General features: G+C 41.1%; 1 protein-coding gene across 2 annotated transcripts in view; it reads left to right on the forward strand.

Moving 5' to 3' along the window:
• NUAK1 (NUAK family kinase 1) overlaps nucleotides 1–22814 on the forward strand; it is a 52200-nt gene that overhangs the window by 12293 nt on the left and 17093 nt on the right. For both annotated transcript variants that reach the window (XM_068944093.1, XM_068944094.1), the window contains exon 2: nucleotides 14097–14217. In XM_068944093.1, coding sequence (XP_068800194.1) covers nucleotides 14097–14217 — 121 coding nt within the window. The remainder of the gene's footprint in view (nucleotides 1–14096; nucleotides 14218–22814) is intronic.

The raw sequence follows: 22814 nt of genomic DNA on the forward strand, positions 1-22814 counted from the left end.
ACTAAACAATACACTTGAAAGCAATTTGTGTTATTGTCTGTAGAGCAGAGCTTGTATTTTATGAACCGGTTGATCATAAAGACAGCATAAATCATGTAAAGCATTCTCATTTACTTTTTCTTTCTTTTTTCCTTTTGCAGATGGGGCTTGTAGAGTAGAGTTGCAGTCAAATGTCTGCTCCAGGATATTTTAGTTGAACTGTGTGAGTCCATTAAACAAATGTAATGGCTTTTTGGAAAGAAGTGCTGCGTGTTTCAACCCAAATGTTTTACATAGAGAACATCTGGGTAGTTCTGGGTTTTTGTACGTAGAGCACATCAGACAGCAGCCTTAGTGAGCTCAGCTGGGAGGTTGCCTGGGATGTAGTTGTAGGATATGACAGTTCAGTTGTTATAGAGAGGAATTCCTATGAAGTATTGCCATGAACTGAATGTTTGGCACAAACAGCTGTATCTTTGTTTCACTGTACACCCAAGTTATTCTTCTTATCTGCCCAGCAAAACTCTAAACGGTGCTTAAACAACCCAGTAAATGTTGGCACCTCTAAGCTGCAACATGCACGTTAAAGCAGGCTTCAGAAAGCAATCGTCATTAAGGGGAAACTAAGCTCGCTCTATTCGCAGCAAGGCGCTTGTGTGCTTCTATTGATTCCTGCCCTGGGCAACGCGGTGCAAGGGAGCGATGAATGCAGTATGTACAAACGCAATGGCAGGATGGAGTTGGAGTTGATCAGCGTTACAGTGGTGTGGCGTGTTGTTGTTTTGAGGAATGTGAAAATGCACGATGAGTGAAATCCACGTGCTTAGCTTGACATCAGAGTTTACTGGGGTTACTAAAAGAACTTTAACCTGGCTAAATTAGTAAGTCTCCTTTTAATTCAGGACATCAGAGGCAATATGTTTCCAGGAAATGTAGGAAATGTTGAAAACAGTCTTATTTAGGAGTCTGTGCTTAAATTATTTCTGCAGTTTAGCGGAGGAATGTGTGGCTCAAATGAGATGAAAGCTGTAATTTCCAGAGTAGCAACGCAGCTTCCCCTTTCAGGGTTGTTTAAGTAAAAGTTAAACAAAATGGGTTAGGCAGTCTCTCGCTCCAGTCCCTTGCGGACAGCAATTCACATTGCACAGCACCGCTTTAATAGTTCTCCTCGGCGTGACATGATTTGTGGTATTTGCTGAGATGAATTTCTGGACTGAGCAGTGTGAGAGGGAATTGCTCCTCACCCTGAGGAAGGTGGTATATCCAAGTCTGCGCGAAGGTCACTGGCAGGGTGAAGTGGGAAGCCTGCGTCGCTGCTGTAGCACTACCTAACATCTTAGCTTTTGGCAAAGGGAGCCCAGAAGTCTGAGTGCTAACCCCCCCCCCCCCCCCCCCCCCCCCCCGTTCGACTGACCCTGGCCAAAGCACATGCCAAAAAAGGTGTTTGTGCAGGCTGAAGAAGGGGGCAGCAGTCCTGGAGATCACAGTCTGGGGGAGTCCTTTGCCAAAAGCTTTTTCATCTAGAAAAAAAATTTTGGTTTGCCCTTTTTCCCCTCCAAAGTTACCTCTCCCTGTAACTACTTGCAACAACAGCCTGTATCCGTGAGCTTCTCTTGTAGCAGGAAAAGCAAGAATTATGCTTTTAAGGCTGCAAAATTGCTTGATAGCCAGCCACTTAATTGTAGGAAAGCATAATTCATTCTTCACCCTGTCACAGCACTCTCTATTCCAAGCCCAACTGGCCGTAGGGAGCCAGAGCGTTCCTGTTTCTATATTACTCTCTCCACTGAGCCTTTGGGGTGGCCCTGGTAATTTACTTTCGATAAATAGAAAGGAACAACAGGAGGTTCCTTTACCTTCAGGAGTAAAAATATTTCTTAGAAATCAGAGAAGGAAGGGGAAGAAATATTAGCAAAGTCCTTTTCTTCCCTCTGTAGCAATTCCACTATATTCTGTCATAAATTCTAGGATGGTCCCTTCCAAAAATGGAACATTAAATAGGTAACATCCATGCTGGACAATGTAATACTGGAGTAGTGCTTTTACAAAAACAAATTTAATATTACAAAGTCATCTGCAAGCCCTGGAGCAAAATAACCTGGGTGAGGCTTAATACACATAGTTGCCAATCTTTTTGTTTTCAGAAGTACTTTTCCAGATAGGATGTGGGACTATGGTTCACTGGATTCCCATCAGGAAGTGGTGTTTATCTTTTGATCCATTTGAGACTAATTTAGAGAATTATACTGGTTGTAGTTGCTTCTGAGTTGCTAGTCCTTTGTCATTAACCCCTCTGACGATCCCATTTACATACACCTATGTATATTCTGTCATGTGGTCTCTGTGGTCCACTGTCCTTGCATAATGAATGCCAACTCATGAATGTTAATCCAAAAGCCTGAACTCTAAACTCGACTTTAAAATCTTTGCAGACTTAAAAAATCTCACCGAGTTACTAGGAATTTGAGGTGGTCGAGCAGCACGGTACTAGATTTGAATTACCATTGTTGTGCCCCAAAGTATGAAAATTCTTTGAAAAGAAGAAAGAATCTTCCCAAGTCTTCCATGTTCTGCTGTACCTCTCACAGCAAAATAATTCTTTCTCAGTCGAATTAACTCTTAACCTGCTTTGAAGGACTGCAGAACCAGAAGAGCAAAATTAAAATGTCCATACAAGACCAGATGACTTACCACTTGTGACAGAAGGGACATTGTAAAGATGTAAAAAGCTCTCAGCAGTTCTGAGGCTTCTCTGAACTCATAAAAAAACTCTAATGAAAGAGAGAATAAGCTAAGTTACATTTATTTACCCACAACTTCCTTAAGTAGGACTTACTAATGAAAACATGCTGTCAGGTGGCTTGTTGGAAAAAACTAGCTGTAAGAAAGACTTTAAACAGTGTCCAACCCCCTCCTTTGTTTAATGTGAATTACAGTCTTGCATTGATATAGCACCTTTCACCTAAACATATGCAAAATCACTTTAGAGACTCTGGTAACTGGTGAGGTTACCATTATTTAGCAGTTATTTAGCAGCACATTGCAGTAGTTTGCAATGGTCGCTTAGAGGGTGTGAATAACCCCATTTCCATTTTAAATTATTGGGAGGAATTGCAGGAGACTGTTATTTTCAAACTGGAACTGGATCCAGGATTCTTAAGAAAGTCATAAAGGGCTTTTTCTAAGAAAGTAGCCAGAATCTTGGTTTTGCATTTCATCCCGAAATCAGTGCCTTGAACAGTGTGCACTCCTGCTTCGGGGGATTACTTCAGTGTGGTTCACTGCTTGTTCACAATGAAAAAAAAAACAACATTAAATTAAAGTCCCTCTCTGCTGCCCCAAGTTAGGATTTTTCATTACATCAGCAGCTATCGTAGTTGTGAGATCAAGCCTCAGATTAATGTGAAATCTATCTTCCAGTTTTTGGAGGGGGAATCTGTAATACCTATATAACACTGAGAACAGTAAACTTGGGGCTTGTGAATTCCTTCACTCCTCTTTAACCTGACTTCCCAGTAATTTAATTAGTGCTAAACAGTTGGCACACAGACTTGCAGAAGTTAAAAGGCTGACACATGATTCACTTCCAGTGACTTTTCCTCTTTTGCACATGTGCTGGATGGAGTTGTGCTGCATTTGGAAGTTGATCAATAATGATTGCACAATTCTAACCTTATTTAAACTATCATATAAACAGACATGATAGAAACGGATGCTACCAGTTTTTTTCCACCTTATAAGTGAAGTCTTTTTTTTTTTTTTTTTTTGTTCCAACGAAATTGTAACCTGGAAGAAAAGCAATCTGACTTTATGAAATCCCAATTCAATATAGCATTTGGCTTTAGTAGATGTGGAAGCCAAAAATAAACATCTGCTTGGCAACTTCACCAGAAGTTAACTAGAAATGCAGTTTTCATCTTTTCAGTGAATGTGGCATTCTGTGCTGGTTAACATCGATTAAGGAGGAGTGATCCACAGTTGAGGCTGTAAAGCATTTTTTTCTTTTAGTTACAATTATGAATCTCCATTGCCTCAGGGAAATCCCCTACCCTAGTTTCTTTCCAGATATAATTTCTAATGTGCCAAGACATGAACTTTCCTTGAAAGCTTGAAGGTAGTTGGATGGGATATTTGTGAGTTATTAGACTTTGGAAAGTAGATGGTGTTCCATGAATCTGTGCATGACAACCCCAAAACTTCAACTTGGCCATTTTTTTTTCTCTCTTCTTTAGTCCTTCTTCAGAGTTAGATCATAAGTCTGTGTTTTTGCAGACTAGGTTATGAACATTTCAAAGTGCTAGATATTGCATCTTTGGATAGTCAGACAGATCTGGCCAATAGTTCCAGGTTTCCTTCCACCTCATTTAGAAGTGAATTAGGAAAAAAGTAAGTACGCTCAATCTTTTCACTGGGAAGATAAACTTTGCATGTTACAGTGCCTCTTCCAGGATGCCTCTCTTGGCTTCTAGTCCTGTTAGCCCATGACCACAAACATCTCTAATAACCCTGTTGTGTGAGATCTCTACTTTTCAGCAGATCCTTTGTAACCGTTGCTGCTACCAGGGCAAATTTGTTTCAGCGTGGATCATGCAAGATTGAAGTGGATGCAGATTTGCAGTAGCATGCCTTTGGGACAGCTGGCAGGGGTGAGAGGAGGGAACTTGATTTAGCACCATGAGAACCACTTTGTTATTACTGAGAGTAGTGATTTATGTGCAAGATCTTTCTTCTAAACCTGAACATTTCTGCAACGTGGGACTTCATTAATGCCATATTAAAAAATTTTATTTTGGGAAGAGAAAGGTGTTTTTCAATAGAGTTCTGACAGATATCAATAGAAGTGTTGGTTTGAGGGGGTACATTCTTGTCCTTTGGGAAAACTATAAAATTCAAGAGTTATCAAATGCTAGCTAGATTGATCTGGGCTGAAACCACTGACAATCTAGAAAGAAAGGGCTGGACTTCCTTTTTGAAATCTGCAGCCCTCCCTTCTTCTCCCTATTTTGAAGAATCACTGCCTCAAAATGAAAAATCAATAGCCATGTTGCTAACCTACGTTTTTAAACGCTATTGGAGAGAAGATCTCTGCTAAACCAGGTGAATGGGTTTTTTTACTCCTAAGGGTAAATCAATCCTACTCCTAAGGGTAAATCAGTCCTGAAATGATTACTACGGAGCTGCCAGATCCATTTGGAAGTAACGGTGAATCAAGGCCAAGCTTCTCTGCATTAAAAGAAAAAAGGTCTGCCAGGTAAATTTGTCAGAGGATGCACGGGGTAAATATGCCAGGCTTCATATATATAGCTGAGGATAGCAGGTACCAAACAATGACGGGATATAAATTTTCCAGTCAGGCGGTAGTTACTCAGGAAATGTGCACACAAGTTTTGTTAACAGGCACTGTATGCGGGGGTGAGGAAAGAAGTGGAGGAAAGGTGTTGTGCATGTTCCTCCTGGCACCCACTTTGTATATGTACAGCATAAATGTGTTAATCTGGTACTTTCCACTGCTCATTAAAACTTAGTTCCACAGGCAGTTTTCTTTGTGAATAAAAGTGGAACTAGAAATAAGGTATATTGCCCTTGTCTGTTGTTTATGATTAATAAATTCCTCTTCACTTGCTGAATCACCATTTGTGATACGATAACAGCCACTACATCCAGCAGAGTTGGAAAAGGAGGATTAAAATAGAGATAAAAGTATCCTGGCTCTCGCTACCGGCAGTGGCACATTGTGCCTCAGCTCATGTAAATAAAATTTTGATTTAACACTTATCACATAGACTCGAGGCGTCTATTGTCTTGGTGCAAGAGTGAGTTTCTCTACAGGTCGTGATACAGTAGCAGTAAATCGGCTTCAGTTTTCAGAAATAAAATCTTTTTTAGGTGATCCATTGGGAAGAGGGGGAGGAAGCAGGGAGCTGCTGATGTTTGCTATATGCTTTTGCCACGTGGAAGGAGGCAGTTGTGAAAGACACCTTTGCCTCTTCAGAGCAACTGAACTCAAAAGGTGCATCGTGGCACCTGGGTCCTCACCCTTTATGTGCTTGTTGTTGCAGCTGCTGGCTTTTGAACAACAACGTTTTGTCTTTGATAACATCCATGTAATGACATGAACAAACATGCAATGGAAAAGAGAAATGTGCAGAAGCCCTGAGGTTTAAACCAGCAGGGTCTTATTGGGTGCGGATGGCACCGTTTACTGCTTAGAGCAACTTGCCTGATCATTAGATAGTTTGCCAACCTACCAGACAGTAGAGTTGGGTTGTTTATAAATAATTAATTAGGATTTTGCTGCATGCTTGTCTCCCAGACAGTATCACCATGGAGATGATCTGACTTTCAGGATCTGAAAAGTAACAATCTCCAAAACAATAGCACTGTGTTGACCTTACTCTTTCTCTCCGAAAGAGAAAGCTCTTGGAGATATGTTAGCCAAATGCACAAGGCCAGGCACTAATTTTGCATCGGCTCACAATGCTCTTTTGTCCAGCTTTTCAGTCAGTGCATGAAGTGTTTTCTATGACTGTGCAGAAGCTGGTTCTTAGACTTACACAGTCTGCATGCTGCTGTTTATTATTGAATTTGGCCTGGGACTGGGGTCTCAAGATCCCTTTTTTCCTGCACCTGAGGGAACACAGCAAAGAAATACTCATGGGGGAAAGAGGCTTGTGAGAAGAAGTCTGCATGAGGGTAGCCTTGCAGAACCCTTTAGGTGCTTCGCTTCCCTGTAGAAATATCTGTGGCTCCCACTCGCGACCTCGCAGGCCGAGACACCTGGTAGACGCTTATTCAGCCCCTCCCCTGCCTTTCCTTGGCCAGCCTCTGGCAGAGCCATTTCAGTGCAGCTGCATTATCAGCGTCCCCTTCCTTATCATCTGATTGTGGCGACCTCAGGGACCACCCAATTTCAGAGCTTTGTTTCTCTTCCTGTTGCATTGATGATGTCTGGGCCAAGAACCGTAGGCAGAGACTCCCCTAAAAAAACCTAACACAGTGCCAGACTTTGTTCTTCCTTGCTAAGGTCTGTGGCAGTGGAGAAGGAACAATGTGCCTTTTCTCTCTCCACCCTAAACGTCCTCTGCTCTCCCCTTCTTTTCCTCTCCTACTTGATCCACCTATTCTTTACCTCCCTATCCTTGTTGGCACTTGCCCATTGCACTTCCCATCTAGGAGTCTCAAAGAAAGGAAACAGAGCTGTGAAACCGGCTGGGCTCACCCATTTCCCATTGCTGGGTGGGGTTGGCCTCAATTCACAGCTTTAGGGAAGTAGGGGTTTATGTATATTTAACTCTCCCCAGCCCCAGCAAGAAAATTGCTTCCACTAATTTGCTTTAAGCTGCTTTTCCGATATGTCTCACAGTGTCAGTGAGCTGGTTTCCAGGTCTCAGGGGGCTGCATTCCCTTTCCTGACGTCGTTTTCCCTGCGCTCCAGAGCACCATTGCAATAACCCATTGGAATTTGCTCCAGAGCATGACTGGTATGCACAAGAGCTGGAACCAGCGTAAAATTCACAGCCCCCGCAGTGGAAAAAAGCACTTTGTTAGTATCTAGCCGCAATCCCAAAAATAGCTTTGATAGAGAATAGAGTGGAAGATTGTTTTCAATGAAACTGAATGTGCTGCATGCAGAAACTGCTGGGGTAGGGTCTGTAGCTTGTCTCATTCAGGTGCTCAGTCAAGGCTACAGCGCTAGCTGACTTTAAAAATCTGTAACTGTATGCAGTGTGGCTATATCTACCTTTGTTTCTATTCACACATCTCATGTGGAAGACAGAGGTTTATTACATTAAGACAAGGAAACATATGAACCAGCTTCCTGAAAATAAGGGAAACAGCTTTATGCTTTGATGAAAATATGGCTTTGTTGCTCATCCCATGATGCTTCAGCCACACAGGTACACTGGTGAAATCGCGATGCCAGCAATGACTCCGCGGATGTAGAGGTTTGGTATGGAAATAGTCACCTACCCGCTGCTGTGTCCTTTGCCTGACGTTTAGAGTCTGAGATGTTTTACTGTGCATAATGGTCTTGATCTGCCTCTGTAAAGGCAAATTCCAAGCATTTTACTTTGCCCAGCAGCCTAGAAGTTTGTAAAGGTGGAGAGACATTTCTCTTACAGATAGGACTGAATGTACAGAGACCTTTGCAACTGTCATGGTTTTGAAGTATTTGTAGCTCAATTCAAGTTATTTGTACCAAATAAAAGCAAAGAAGCATGAAGTGTATTGGAAAATACTTCATAATCTCTCTACACCAGTTCAGAGAGTAAGTATAAATCCTCTTTCCAGCAAATGGAGACAAGTAATTTATTGCAGCCTTGAAGAGAGCAGCTTATTTCTCCACGGTTCCTGCCCAGCAAGCTCTGCAAGCTGACTCACGGAGGGGTAGGAAGCCAAAAATTGTGCTCCCTCTTTCCTTTCTGCTTATTGATGAAGCTGTGCTCTTGTGGAGCCACTTGGAAATGCCTGGAAATGGTAGAGAATCACAGCCCCATGCTTTCTCTCTGCTGCACCATACATTTTGAACAGGACATTCTCTCTGCCTGCTCTTGAGATGAAGCTGGAGCCAAAACTGGCAGCAGAGGTGAAGGTGGCTTTGGTCCCTCTCTGGTGCTGTTCTTCCCTGTGTCCTTTCCCCTCTCTTATCCTGTAGGTGGCTGTGGGACCACAATGCCGTCAGAGTTGCCAAGGTGGTACCGAGGGTGTTAGTTACCTACAGCCAGAGAGGGAGTGTGACACAGTCGTCATATTCTGTTGCTCTAGGGCTTCAGGCTTTTTGCTTGTCCAAAAGCTTAATTTCCAGATCTCTTGTAAGGGTGGCTGCCCTGCAGAACCCTCTCACCTCAGAAGTTGCTACTCTGAGGCTGTGCTTTGAGGCATATTTTCTTTTCTTGTCAGTGGGCAAGCAGCCCTCTTCCAAACTCTTACCACTGGAGGTGGCAAGTTTATTTCCTTGAGAGTGGGTAACACTGCTAGATGGCTTTGCTTTAATTTTCCTTCATGTTTGGAGTGAACGTAGCTGTTCTGGAAGGGGTACAGGATTTATGCTAGTTACTCCTCTTTCCCTTTCTTGGAAAGAAAAGGGTATGGGGGTTGAATATTTCTCAGACCCACCAGATGAACGTGATTCAATTCTGACCAGTTCAGTGTTGAAGGGGTAGTCCAGATGGTCTGTCCATCTAAACCAGATGGTCTGTCCATCTAAACCTTTGTTTAATATGTATCTATCTCACAAGGATTCTGCTAGTGTTAACTGGGAAAGTGTGTACGTGTACTTGCCCGCATGCATGTAAGCAGTAAACTCTAGCAACTAGATCAAGGCCATCAAATTGTTCAGTATTGATCCCCGTAGGGACCATCACATGGTCTAGTTCTGAGCTGTGACCTTGATGCTTCTGCACGTATTTAACTTTATGTGTGTGAGCTATCCCACAAAAGTCAATGATCTACTCACATGTGTGAAGTTAGGCATGTGCTAAAGTGTTTTGCCAGATTGGATCCTTCGTCTGTAGGGACGGTGGGTGAACTTGGACCTGTTTTGCTGGGGTAAGAGGCTTTAGATTTCATTATTAAGAATCTGATCTCTCACTCTGTCTGAATGCAAGGTCTTGGAGTTATCTGAAATTCTCATCAGGACAAGAAGCTAGGAAAAAATACAAATTCCTCCACTAGTCAAGTTACTAAAAATACCATAATTAAATAATCTGAATCTTCAAACCAGTAAAATGCAGGGAGACAGTGATAGAGGTGTAAGTACAGTGTTGTGAGACTACTGAAGCGACTAATAGCACTTTCTCTGCAGATCTCCAATGAGAATATTTTGAGTAGTTAATGGAGCTGATGTAAAAAAGCGTATTTGCATTTGCCATACTGCTGATTCATATACTGTGCACTTAATAAATTGTCATGGTGAACACAGTGGAGCTGTTGCTTTCAGAGAAAGCAAGGAAAGCAAGCAGACAAGAACAGGACCCAAAGAATGAACGAACAAGTTCTTTCACAAGGTATTTCTCAATTGAGATTATTTCTTCTTAGGCTTAACTTGTTCAGGTTCATCCTGTACCATATCTGGCACCAGTCCTGTGAGGTTTTGAAAAATGGCGCCAGCTCTGTCTGGTGTTAAAAGCATAAGCCTACTCTGGACTTATTTTTTTCCCGAATATATTTCTGAGCAAAATACAGTTTGTAAAAGAAATTCCATTTTTGATCTTTTAGACTACTTAGAAGAGAGACTTGTTTTACAAGTTGATATCATGACAAACAGACAGGGACCTTATTTTACTCAAAGAGATGAAAACAATGGAATATATAATAAATATATTTATCTATAAATATAATATATATTATATTATATCATATTATATATATTATATATATATTATATTTTTATATATATATAAATATCTTTACTGTGAGAGTGACAGAGCATTGGAACAGGTTGCCCAGAGGGGTGGTGGAGTCTCCTTCCCTGGAGATATTCAAAACCCGTCTGGATGTGATCCTGGGCAATATGCTCTAGAGGACCCTGCTTGAGCAGGGAGGTTGGACTAGATGATCTCCAGAGGTCCCTTCCAACTTCAACCGTTCTGTGATTCTGTGAAATATCTAAAATGTGACCATGACTTACAATGCTTCTATGAAATATTAAAAAAACACTAGACTGCATTCTTGTTGGTGTTATTCTTTCAAATCAGTAGACTTAAGCCGACATACCCCTGCTGACACAGTCTGGATAGACTGATGCAGGCGAAAGACACTTGGCTGGCAGAAATCTGTCACTTACAGAAGAAGAGCTGGAACGAATGCCAGTATAAACTGCTGTGCACTGTTCTGCTGCTCTGTTAATCCCATTTTGGGATGCCACCTCTGCCAGCGAAGGTCCTCTGACAGTGATCACTCACTGCTTGGCCTTTGGGTGAGGTTGCCTGCAAGGCTATTCGCTATTGATAATTTTTGTGATGGGGAACCAGTCCACTTAGGAAGCGAGGCAGGTGAACGGGCAGGTCACCAGGCAGACGTCGCGGGGCAAAAATGTTTATCAAGCTGTGTTTGAGCCTAAAAGTGAAAGGTTCCTTATTCTGTCTGAGCCACAGAGATGCACCTTTCACTTCCCTGAGGCTCTTTTTGAGGCAAAGAAAATAGCAGCTGAACAGGAGAAAGATATTGGAAACTAGCCTTTAATAATCCTATGATTTGCTGAGCAGGGCAGAAAAGGTTTGGGAGGGAGAGGCAGACAACAGTTTCTGAGATGCTACTGTTCTTATTTCCTTTAGAAGTCACATCAGCTTTCTGTTCCAATTTCCCCATCTCCTAAAAGTGAATAGTCCTGTTTCACCACTTGCCTCCTGAGTTTTCAATAATTTATGGCTGTACTGTGCTTTGAGCATGGTAATGTCCTATGCAAGTATAAAACACTATTACATGCAAGTATCTAGAGTCTTCCTTTGATACAGAAAGCTCATACTGGCAACCGACTGTACCTCAGATGAGGGGCATTGCCTGCTGGTTGTTGCTCCCTATTTCTAAATGGCAGTCGCTGCCATCTGGAGCAGTTGAGGGAGAGAAGTCAAACTGTGTGTTAGCGCCTTGAATATTAAACCCCAGGGTATATTTGACATCTTTCTTTCTCTATGATGGGGAGAAGTCTTGGACCCTGGATGTCACAAACAAAATCCCAAATACTTCAACCAGGCTGGTAAATTCATCCCCTAGATGTTAAGTTTGGGGTTCAAGACGGGATGTTACATTTTCAGGAGAGCTTAAGTACCATTTTCAAAATTCAGTTAAACTTTTAGACATAGCCTTTATAAATTAAGGCTCCTAGGTGGCTTAATCACATTTGAACACAGGGTGAGAGACTGTAAACTCCCTGGCCCTTTTGAAAAATACATTCCCAGGCAACACATCTGTTTGCATTTGAAGATACATTCAACCATATATTTACAGCACTTATAGCACTGCCACTCTTTGAATCACGTTTGCATTTTTGTATCTAAAAAAATATTTTCACATGTACAGTAATTCCAGAGAGACCATTTGCAGTAATTATGTATAGATTTACAAAAGTCCTGTCTGCAAAGCCTAGAGTCAAGTTAGTGGGAGACTGGCATGCCCTCCTGGGTGCTGTTGTTACTTTACCAGCGATGAATGGTGAAGAGCTTGCTCCCCGTTGTATATTTGACAATGAAAGTCGTCTTAAATTCTTCCTCAGAGCCAAGTAGAAGGCTATCTTTTAATAAAAAAATGTGTTTTTACCCATGTCTATATTTACTTCTTGCAGGAATGCACATGCTGCTCCAAGAGCCACCCACATCCTTCTTGTATACAGGGTTTATTTGCATTTGCAGCCTGTCCCAGTGCAAACATGGGATGGGGGAAAAAATCCAACTTGTCTGTAATGTTAGCTGCTTTATCCATCTCTAGAACTGCTTGGTCATTATCTTGATCGCTCAGTCAATTAAGATCTGTTATATTGCCTTTGCTAGAAGTATGTGCACTGTAGATAAGAACAAAGCTATGTTGTTACTTTTGCAATCTCTATACCAAATGTTTGGGTCAAGAGAAAGAAAATAATTGTTTTGGTTTTGACATACAAATGTGTTTGTCCCTTACGCTCTGCTTTTAGTTCCCAAAGCAAGATAGTGCTTGCGCATGTGCTTAATTTTAAGCATGTGCTGAAATCTGTGGGAGTTGAAGGGGATTGGGCATGTGCTTAAAGCTTTTTTTTAAACAATGTTACTTTTCAGAGCTGAAGCCTTTGTAGGAAACCTGATCCTTTAAACTAGCTCCTGTTTATGTACATTTCAATTTTATAATATTGTAAGTTTTCCCCTTCTTTCTTCAATATCCTTGATGCTACATCATATAATGAAAACAATACCAGTCATGCCACTTGCAATTACTGAAGCAGGCAGTGAAATTATTTTTGTGCAGGAACTAGGGAAATCACATAAATCACAGATTTACAAATGTTTTCCCAGGAGAGGTCCACAGTAGTTGGCTGCATAGAATGACAAAAGTGTTGTTTACCCATAAAAGGGTGGTCACCTCAGCAGGTCAGTCATGTTTTCCAAAGGCTTACTGTTGATTTTAAACTAGCTGGTAATTCATTCCTTGAGCTCTGGCTTGCACAAATAAAATAGGGTAAATATTTATTACAGTGAAGGCCATGCCGCCACTCAGAATGCGCAGTACCTCTCACACTAGCTTCTCTCCATTGTTGGTTTGGGCATTTCTTGCAGGCCGTGATCTGACCCCTGCAATTACTTATGGGATTGTTCAGATAAGCTTTTTTTTTCACAGGCAATATACACACACTCACAAGGGCTGTTATAATTTGAATTTATACTGCAAGTTCAGCTATCACTTCCTCTGTTCCCACCCTGCCTTTTGGAAAGATACCCAGTCACACGATGTGCTTGTAAAAAGGTTCCTGATTGAGGAAGGATGCAGGAAGGATATGGTTTTGCAGTGATTGCATAAGTGCTCTGCAGGACATGAAAGCCTAGGGTTTATGTGAGGACGAGTTTAGTTGTGAATTTCAAAGAATCATTTTTTCTAATTATTCACTAAGTCATAACTCCTGAGCCTGCTTTAGAGAACCATGGAGCAACCTGTATTAATGTGGTCCTCGTTGTATTAACATGGCCATATAATTTGTAATCATCACCTGAGATCATCTGCCTCCTTTCCATCAGAGATCTTAACCTTACTTCAGAGAAGTTGTCTCCAAAGCTTCTGTTTGAAAATGTCAGATGTAATCATGTCTAACCAAATGCTGTTCCCATCAGTCTTTTGAGATTTTTACCATTTACCTCAGCTGAAGATGATTTTGGCTAACAGAGTTCCTTTTCAAAAATCGTGCATTCCCCCTCAATGAAGCCCTAGTACCTAAAGACCTTAAAACTTCATGTCACCTATTACTGTAATGAGAGTGTACTTATTACTATAAAGTGAAGGAGCTGGGGCATGGAGGTTTGTATTTTAAAGCTCTGTTTTGGTCATTCCACATTCTGCCAACATCTAACATCTGTATTTATTTTTTGAACTCTCCTTAATGGATTATGTGCATGTGTTCAGTTCCAAGAGTAATGCTTGATTTCCTGAATTTATAGGTTGCAATAAAATCCATTCGTAAGGACAAAATTAAGGATGAACAAGATATGGTTCACATCAGACGGGAGATTGAGATCATGTCATCCCTCAGCCACCCTCATATCATCACCATATATGAAGGTTAGTGAATGTGATTCTCCTCCCCAGCTGCTCTATTATGTTCTTGCAGACCTAATGTTTGTATTTCTTGAGAACATGCACCAAACTCTTATTCCTAGTGTAATCCATCTCTTACCCAAGGGACTGTTTCAAGCACTACCTTCCTTCTGAATCATAATGTTTCACAATGGCATAAGCCCTTGCCTGCAGGAACTTGTTCATGAGTGACTTAAGAGCTATATCCATGGAAGACGGGAAAGTTTTGCATATACCATCTAATTTTCTTGCTCCTGTTGGAAAGTTCAATTTAATTTCACCCTCACTCACACACCAACCTGATGTCAGCTTGTGTTCCCCAACCCCAAAACTGATCTTCATATATTTTATTTCCTCTGGACTTCACAAGACCAGTCTTGTTTGGTCTAGGCCTTTGGTCCTTCCTTACCTGCCCATTTGTCTTGCTGGTTCTGTTATAGCTGCTTTTCTCCCATGAATCTGAGCATCTGCTTCCGATCTGTCTCTGTACTATTTCCTGTCAGTCTGGTTGCTGGCTTAGCATTCCTGTTTCCTAATCCTGCCTTTGCTCTCTAACTCCTTTCTTCCTGGGACATGGGAGTGAAGCTGGTAATTCCTGGCTCCAGAGCTGCTCCCTAGTCTGGAGAGACGAGCAGGAAGCCAGAGACATTCTTCATTTATTTGCTTGTTTGTTTGTTTATATATTTATAGAATATCACCATGTAGTTAAACGTCTCCTCCTTCCTTCCTTCCTTCAAGTGTGTAACATCCCAGCTAGAGCTAAATAGTTCAGGCTGGGTACGTGCTAAAAGACGCTGACCAAGAGGTCTGCTCCCAGGGCCCCAAGCTAGGATCTCAGTTGCAGAGAGGACGCCGGGTGTGAATTCCAGAGACTGAAGGATGTAGGCCTAACGGCTTCGTCTCAGGGGATCACATCTTTCCTTATATGCAGAAGAGGCAGCCTGCGTTTAGCCCTTCATGTGTACATACCCATAAGGTAAATGCACAAGGTGATGATAGGTATATGGCAAATCCATTCTGAGAGTTGATACGACTGATTAAAACAAGGACTGGCTTGGAATACTGTTACAGTATCACATATTGAGTTATTCAAAAGCATGTTCTTTTACTTGAAAAGAGATGAATATCTGTCTTTTTATTGAATAAACTCAAAACAGGATCTGGGAACAGAAAAGGGGAGGGATGCTGTGTCAGCATGTGGGTTGCAAATGGAACAAAAGTTATTTCAAATGTGCACGGGAACTCAGAAAGAAAAAAGATTAAGCATGTTGTAGTGCTTTGACCAATTGCCCTTCTCATCCTTACTTTAAATAGTTTTTACTGAGTTAAAACATTTGTAAAAGTTAAAAAGATTACAGCATTTTTAAGAAGCAGACGGTGAAATCCTGTGGGAGCAAAACTTTCCCCTCCAGCCCTGTGGAGGGAGGAACGTTGCTTCCACAGCCCAACTAGTCAAGTTTTGCAATGGAGGTTTCATCCAGTCTCCAGGAGGGCGAGTGCAGATGGCAAGTGACGTTTCCTTCCACGAACTTTGGCAGCATGGTGCTTTTGTGATCCGTTAGCCAGCAGCAGCACTTTGCAGTGACAGACCTGGAGGCAACTTTTCTCTCATTTCGGGGAAGCTTTTTGTTCTGCTTGTTTCTGATTTGTTTTCTCTTAGCATGATCTGTGAGGAAAAAGCTATTCTCTTACTGTAACACAATAGGTATCTAGAAAGCAGAGCAGCCTTTCATGGCTTCTTATGCTTAAGTCATGGCCTGAAGGGATGAGCAGCAGAAGTCAGCTTGTTGGTTTGACAGTAGTCCAATGGAACAAGGAATTATGGACAACAGAGGTATAGCTGCTATATAGCTCATCAAGTCTTTCCAAGCAGTCAGAATCGATGTTCTGCCTTTAGCAGCCAATATTGTCACATATATATTGTAGTACTGGGAAGATGTGTGGATGCACAGCCAAATCTAGAGATGCAGTTACATACTGCCCAGAGATTAGGATGTGAGTTCAGTGACCTCTAAGCATGTGCTTCATTTTAAGCCTAAGAGTACTTGCAGTGAAGTTATGGGACTATATCTATAGCTGCAATATTTGTATCCTGTTGAAGCTATATTTTGAATATATGGCCATTCTTATTGAGTGATGCACAAAAAGTGATATTACTGCTATCCTCTGGCACAAAATGTTGAAGTTACTCAAGTCCTCAGGGGTGGGCTTCATCTCCCCAAATTTAAGTCATCCAACACGTAGGCAGTTGGTGTGTAGTAGAGGTCTAGCTTCCTTCTGTAGTCAAGAGAGATCAAGGTCGTTTGCTCCCTCCTGGGGTCAGACTTTTCAGATAGGTGGGAGAAATGGCATGCTGGAACTGCTTGTATCTCTCTGTTGGCTATAGATGGAGTCTAGCTGACTAACTTAGATCAGATGCTTAACTTCTGGACTGGAGTAGCCCCACAGATATTTTCCCCTCTCTCACTATTTTTTAGATATTCAGACTACCACTATTCTCCTGACAGTGCTTGCTGTAGGTGCCAGGTTGCAGTGAGTCTACCTAGCATGGACAGCGCTTCAGCTCTCTCGAATATCTCTGTAAGCTCTTTGTATTGCATTTACAAACATGTGTTTTCCTTAAGTGGGATCCTTGTTTAGGTATCCTTTTGACCTGCCTGCTTAAAGGCAATTAACCTCTGAATCTGTCAACTTGATGTAAACACAAGCTTATCTTTTTTTTTTTTTGGGGGGATACTGAGCAAATCCAAATGTATGGATACAAAGCTTTCCAGTATAATGATAATTTTTGTAACCTAACCAAAAGGAACTCATATTGCCCATTACTGCAAGGGTAGACGTACAATTCTGAGCCTAAAGAAATTCCATCTTCTCAGCAGGGCTGTAATTGGCAATCTGTCGAGTGTGGCTGCAAGGGAAGTGCTCTTTCAAGTGACTTTAAACTCCTTGAAAGGGACTGGATAAATGAAGCTGGCTTTGCTAGAACTGTTCTGATTTCAGGGCATAAATTTTAATTTATAGAATAATGCCTCTGTCCATTTTTTTTCTGCCCATCTGCCCCCCCCCCCCCCACCTCTCTTACTCTATTTCTTTTTTCCTTTTGAAAACTCCAGGATTCGATAATAAAGCCTTTGAGAGCTAACATATTTTTCCAGGGGTAGCTTGAGTGCAAAATCTATCCCATCTGGCAATACTTTATAAAAGTTGAACCAGGGGAAGAGCATAGGGCCTGATCCTGCAAACACTTAAACATGTGTTGGACCAATCATGAGAGTAGAGTTGTGCTTGGGACATTCAGGGATGAGCTTTTGTAGTATGAAATACAGTGAGAGTTTCTGTGCACAGGAAGACCTATGCGGGCCTTTTTCAGCATAGCCATACAGAAAAGTCCATCTATTTGCAAAATACACTTACAAAATAAACAGAATTTTTGCTAACAGTTTTGTAGAAGTAGTTTAATGAAGATGTTCTCTGATGAATGAATAAATATTAGGATCACAATTCAGTGTCCATGGAAGGTGGTGGCATTAGCATGAACAAATAACTAAAGGAAAGCACGTGCTTAAGTGCTTGGCTGGATTGGGGCCAGGCTGCTCAGCACTCTGCTGGACTCTTTACAACAGCAAAGCTCTAAACATGAATTTCCCATGTAAAAGGGACTTCTTATTTTTGTAGGTTGCACTTTTGGTATTCATAGGAAAAAGAAATAAAGAAAAAGAACACAAAGATTCTCCATCATATATCTATAAGTACACAGTGACTTGAGCTAGTTTGCTTGTTTTGGTTAATCAGGAATTTATTTCAGCCTTTGTACTTTCAAAGTCCAAAGACAATTAAAGAAAATCTGACAGTATATAACAGTTGGTGTGTAGTATTACAAATATTAATTTTACTTGCAAAATACACGTTCAGTCTCACATTCCATAGCAGACTTCTGTGAAACAAAAAGAAAATCAACATTTGACATTTCAAATACCCACAAGCATGTCTTCAGCGCAGTATTGTTTGAGTTGTGTCAGCCCAGTCACTGTGTCGTGAGTGAAAGCAGCCACGTTGCAGAAAAAACGGTGCACGAGTGCCTGGGTAGCAGCTGGCAAGGTGAGCTGTCTTGAGCCACTGCTTGCAACCTGCCTCCCCACAGCAGTGCTGCCTCCAGCAAGTACTCTCAGCCCGTCAGCTTCAGTGCATATCCTTGGATGAGCCAGGCAGCTCAAGACTGAAACTGTAGTTCACTTGCTCTAGAGTTTTTGGTGTGCAGATAACAGTCTGGTTAAATGCAGCACTTAAGTTATATATCTGAGGAAACAATACTGTGGAGATGGTGCCAGCCTACGCTATCTCGTATTTTTCAGACGTAATGAAAACAAAGTTTAGTGCCTAATTGTGCGATCCCTTCTGTACGCAAAAACACCTGAAAAGGTCACTAAGAGTCCCTTACAACGTCATGTGAAGGACTGGGCTTTTAACAAGAATGATGAAAGTTGGAAAGCTGGAATGACTTTTTGAAATTTAGCCAAGAGAAAGTATTTCAGTAGTGACACTGTTTAACCACATTACTAATTGGCTTCCTCTAATTATGTAGGTTTTTGACCTTAGAGTGTGTTAGTTCCATTGTTTTCAGTTGATAACAAGAACATAAAGTAATATTTCTAGAGTCTGCAGGTAATAATGAAACAAGTATAAACAAACCTAACTCTTTAGTTATCATACCCAACTTTATGAATTTCCTCTCCTTCAGGATCATCCCCTAAACAATGCTTCTTCTGACATGATGTGAACCCAAATGTGTGAGGACGTTGGCAAGTTCAATTCAGACGTCTAAATGATTCCTAGCAATCAAAAAAATTTATTTGCATCCCTTCATTTAAACAGGCCTCCCACTGCAATGTAAATGTTTGCTTGTTTGAGGTTCCTCAGCAGTTTGTAATCATAATTAAAAATAAAAGGGGAATTAGTTCTTGTATTCTTTGCTGAAACAAAAGGCAATTAGTGTAACATGTAGTATTGTGGCTGAATTAGCAAGTCTCATTTTTCCTTCCTTTTTAAATAGTAGACCATCAAAATCTGTGTATCCTCAGTCTCGTTCTCTGAGAAACAAAATCGGCAAGCCTAATGGTTTTCATTTGGATTTAATCCCCTCACTGGGGATTAATTCTAGCATGCTGTCTGATTTAAAATGATTATTGCAGGATCTTAACTACATTCCTTTAATTTAAGAAGAGAAATGAATAAGGCCATCATTCAAGGAAGCAATTTAGCACATGCTTAACTTTAGAGCATATACTTTGTATCTCGCTAACTTTAATTGTAATTAAGCACGTGCATAAATTTAAGCATACACATCCAAGTGGTTTGCTAAATTGGACGCTGGAGGGAGAAAACCTGCTTGACGTTTTCATGCCTGCTGTATGCTCTATTTAAAAACAGTCATAAACAAATAATAATACTAAATAAAATAAAAAATACAGTTCTGAAGTATTTTTACATCAAGGGGCTACAAAGCTTTCCAAGTATTTATGAACACAGAAGACACATAGGACTGAAATTCTAACATAAAAAAAACACTTTTCAGCATTCAGATGTCTTTTTGAAGAATAATTTGTGCATTGTTACACAAGTGAGGTAATTGGGTCATACATGTCTCTTCTGAATGAAAAGGTTATTCTAGTCTGCATCTCTAAAATTAAAAACAAACTTGCTTGTTCTTTTGATTTGGCTGACCTTTAATAAAAGAGCATTTTGTAGCAATGGAAAGGTACTTCTGTCTGCGGCTGTTAGGAGAGTAATAAAAATACCGCTGAATGGAAAGACACCAGATGGAAGGAATGTCAACATACTGGAACTAATTTAGGAGATTGCTCTGATAGAGAGCAAAGGCATGAGGAGAATTCAAATGGTTCCAATGCAAAGAGATTGGCCGCCCCTCTTAAACTAACAAACTAAAATTCTTACCCCAGGGTTACATGTAAACCAAATGGCATTAGCCCACAAGGAGGTAGTCCAATAAGGGGGGAAAAAAAAAAATCCAACCCCCCCCCCGCCCCTCACTCAGTCTGCCTCACACCTTTCTAAGAAGAAAGATTCTCCCTCCACCTTTTTCTCTTGGTGAAGAGATGGATGACTGTTCAATTCTGTAATCATTCAGATACGATTATGCTGAGACTGCCTCTGTAGAGTTATCTAGGGTATCTTTCCAAGGGTAGTGTCCTTGTCATAATGCTCCCTCATGAAGAGAAAGGATGTGTACATACTGAGGTGTTTGTATTCTCATTTATTCTATTGTATTTTTGTGACACAAATTCAAAATTCAGAACAGTGATTTATCATTTCCCAAATGTAATCTTTAAAGTATTATCTCAGCCTTTTGCATCCTGTAAGCCTGGAGGAAGTGAACAAGAATTTTTTTGTTGTTTTGCTTTTTAAATTTGATAGTAAATAAGTCCCAAGTGAACTATGCTAATAGAGAGATGTTCAATGTACCATTAAATCTTTCTGACTGATCTTTGCACAATGTCCATGTGTGTTTTCAACATTTAGGCCTAAATTCTGTCTTCAGAAGCATTTAAGACGGATACTGAATATGTCCATCCAGTCAGATTTGTCCTCTGGAGTTTCAGCAGTGGTGACTTCTGGGTAGCTAAAGGGAAGAATTTAGCAGCAGAGTTGAAAAGAAAAGAGCACTGATCAAAGAGAGGTCTCTACACTACCAGTGCTATTTGGAATATGTAAAGCTGTAGATAGAAACTGAGCTCATCATTTCATGGCCTCTAAATATAGATAAGTGGAGAGATTATATCCAAAAATTATTACTGTAGTAGAACAGATTGTGAAAGAGACTGATTGTTGATGTTACAAAATGTACTTTGTCTCAGATATGTCTTTGGTAGTGAGAAGTTAAATTCCTTCCCAGTTTCACAGCTGTATTCTTCAATGAGCTCTGAAGCCGAACAGATTTGATTTCAATTATCTATTTCTTTAAATAAACAAATTATGTTACATTTAAGGGAAGAAACTAAAGAAAAGCTGTAAGAAGTCCTTTCTTGACCATTGGAACTTAAGCAGCCTTTGCTGATTGTGCAGAGCCCTGCTCTTGCTAAGGCTCTTTGGGATGGACAGAGATTTGAAGCAAGTTCATAGCCCACGGGAAATACTTTTTCTCTGCAATGACTTGAGCTATGTCTTAGTACATTAACATGGTACTCTTACTCGTGTCCTGGGGATACAGTCATGTTGTTACTCATACCCTCTGGTATGTCCTGTTACTGCTCCCTGTTCCCCAGTTTCTGATTTGCTATCCCTCCCTCCTCATCAGTGGTCAGATGGAAGTGTAGCAATCTCAGAAGTCAGTCAGTCGTTCATCTTGTCTGAAAAGGAGTATTGTCATATTGCAACCACTACATTACACTACTTGAGCACTACAGCTGAGGTGGCACAGCAGCCCTCCCACCACTGAGGTCCTACTGCAGCTCTCTTAGCATAACGCAGCTTGCAGAGCAGAGCGAGTAAACACAGACGGTGGGACACAGAGCTTGAAGCAAGTGTTTCTTCTCCTGCCTTCTCCTCTAATATGTGGAGCCCGTCTCGTATCTAGGCAACCCCCATCTCTTGATTTTTGATTGACAGAGCATCTCTCCTACTACCACCTGCTTGGGTGTTGATGCTGACAGTTCTCCATTTATTTTATTTGGTCAGCTCTGTTTGCAGAGTATCAATGCTTTGAAAGAAGCAAGAGCAACCCCACCTTTCTTACACATAACCTCCCTCATTCCCTTGACCTTAATCAGGGGTTGAGGAGCTGTTGAAGGCAGACTTTTATGAGGTGACTGTCCCACCACTAGCAAGCTGTAGAGCATTCCCGGAGTGCGATATCCTGCCTAAACCATGCTGCTCTATAATCAGTGGCTGCAGCCAGGGCTCAGGCTCACTTCTAGACAGGAGCGAGTTGCAGAATGAATATGCACTAGGATGGCAGATAATAAATCATATGCAATGAAAACAGAGAGTGAACCAAGCAGTCCCAGAAGCTAAATAGAGGCAATCTGTCCGTCATCAGCCTGCAGGTTACAACCCAGGTGTTAACAGGGCAGTATATTTATTACCTCATTATTATTTGCAGTAAGTAAATCCAGCCTTTAATTAATACCCTGTTCTCTTCCCCCAGCCACTGGCCACAATGCTTTCTTGGAGCGTATATTTATACAACTACATACTGTGCTCAAAAGGGAAGTTTAGAAGTGTCTGTATGAAACGTGCCTGGCATCCTAACTGCTGCTGTAAAAATTCATGGTATACATGGCTGATCTTCTGAGAATTGCCAAAATACCATCTCATCACTGCCTGATTGTTTTGACCATTGAATTCCTTTTTAAGTGTGTGTGTGTGTGTGTGTGTGTGTAGACATAAATCCTATTGCCTTTCCACTCCCAGCTCCTTCAGTGGCAGCTCCCATTTAAGACATTTTTGTCTACTACTCAGTTCTCTTTCTGGAAAAAAGTAGCCACACACCCTCTCATGAGATTCAGCTAATGGGACGGGTATGCTCTAAACTGAAATGATTCAGTTGTAAAAATATTCCTCACACC

Source organism: Struthio camelus, chromosome 1, assembly GCF_040807025.1.
Source record: "Struthio camelus isolate bStrCam1 chromosome 1, bStrCam1.hap1, whole genome shotgun sequence".
Taxonomy (NCBI): Eukaryota; Metazoa; Chordata; class Aves; order Struthioniformes; family Struthionidae; genus Struthio; species Struthio camelus.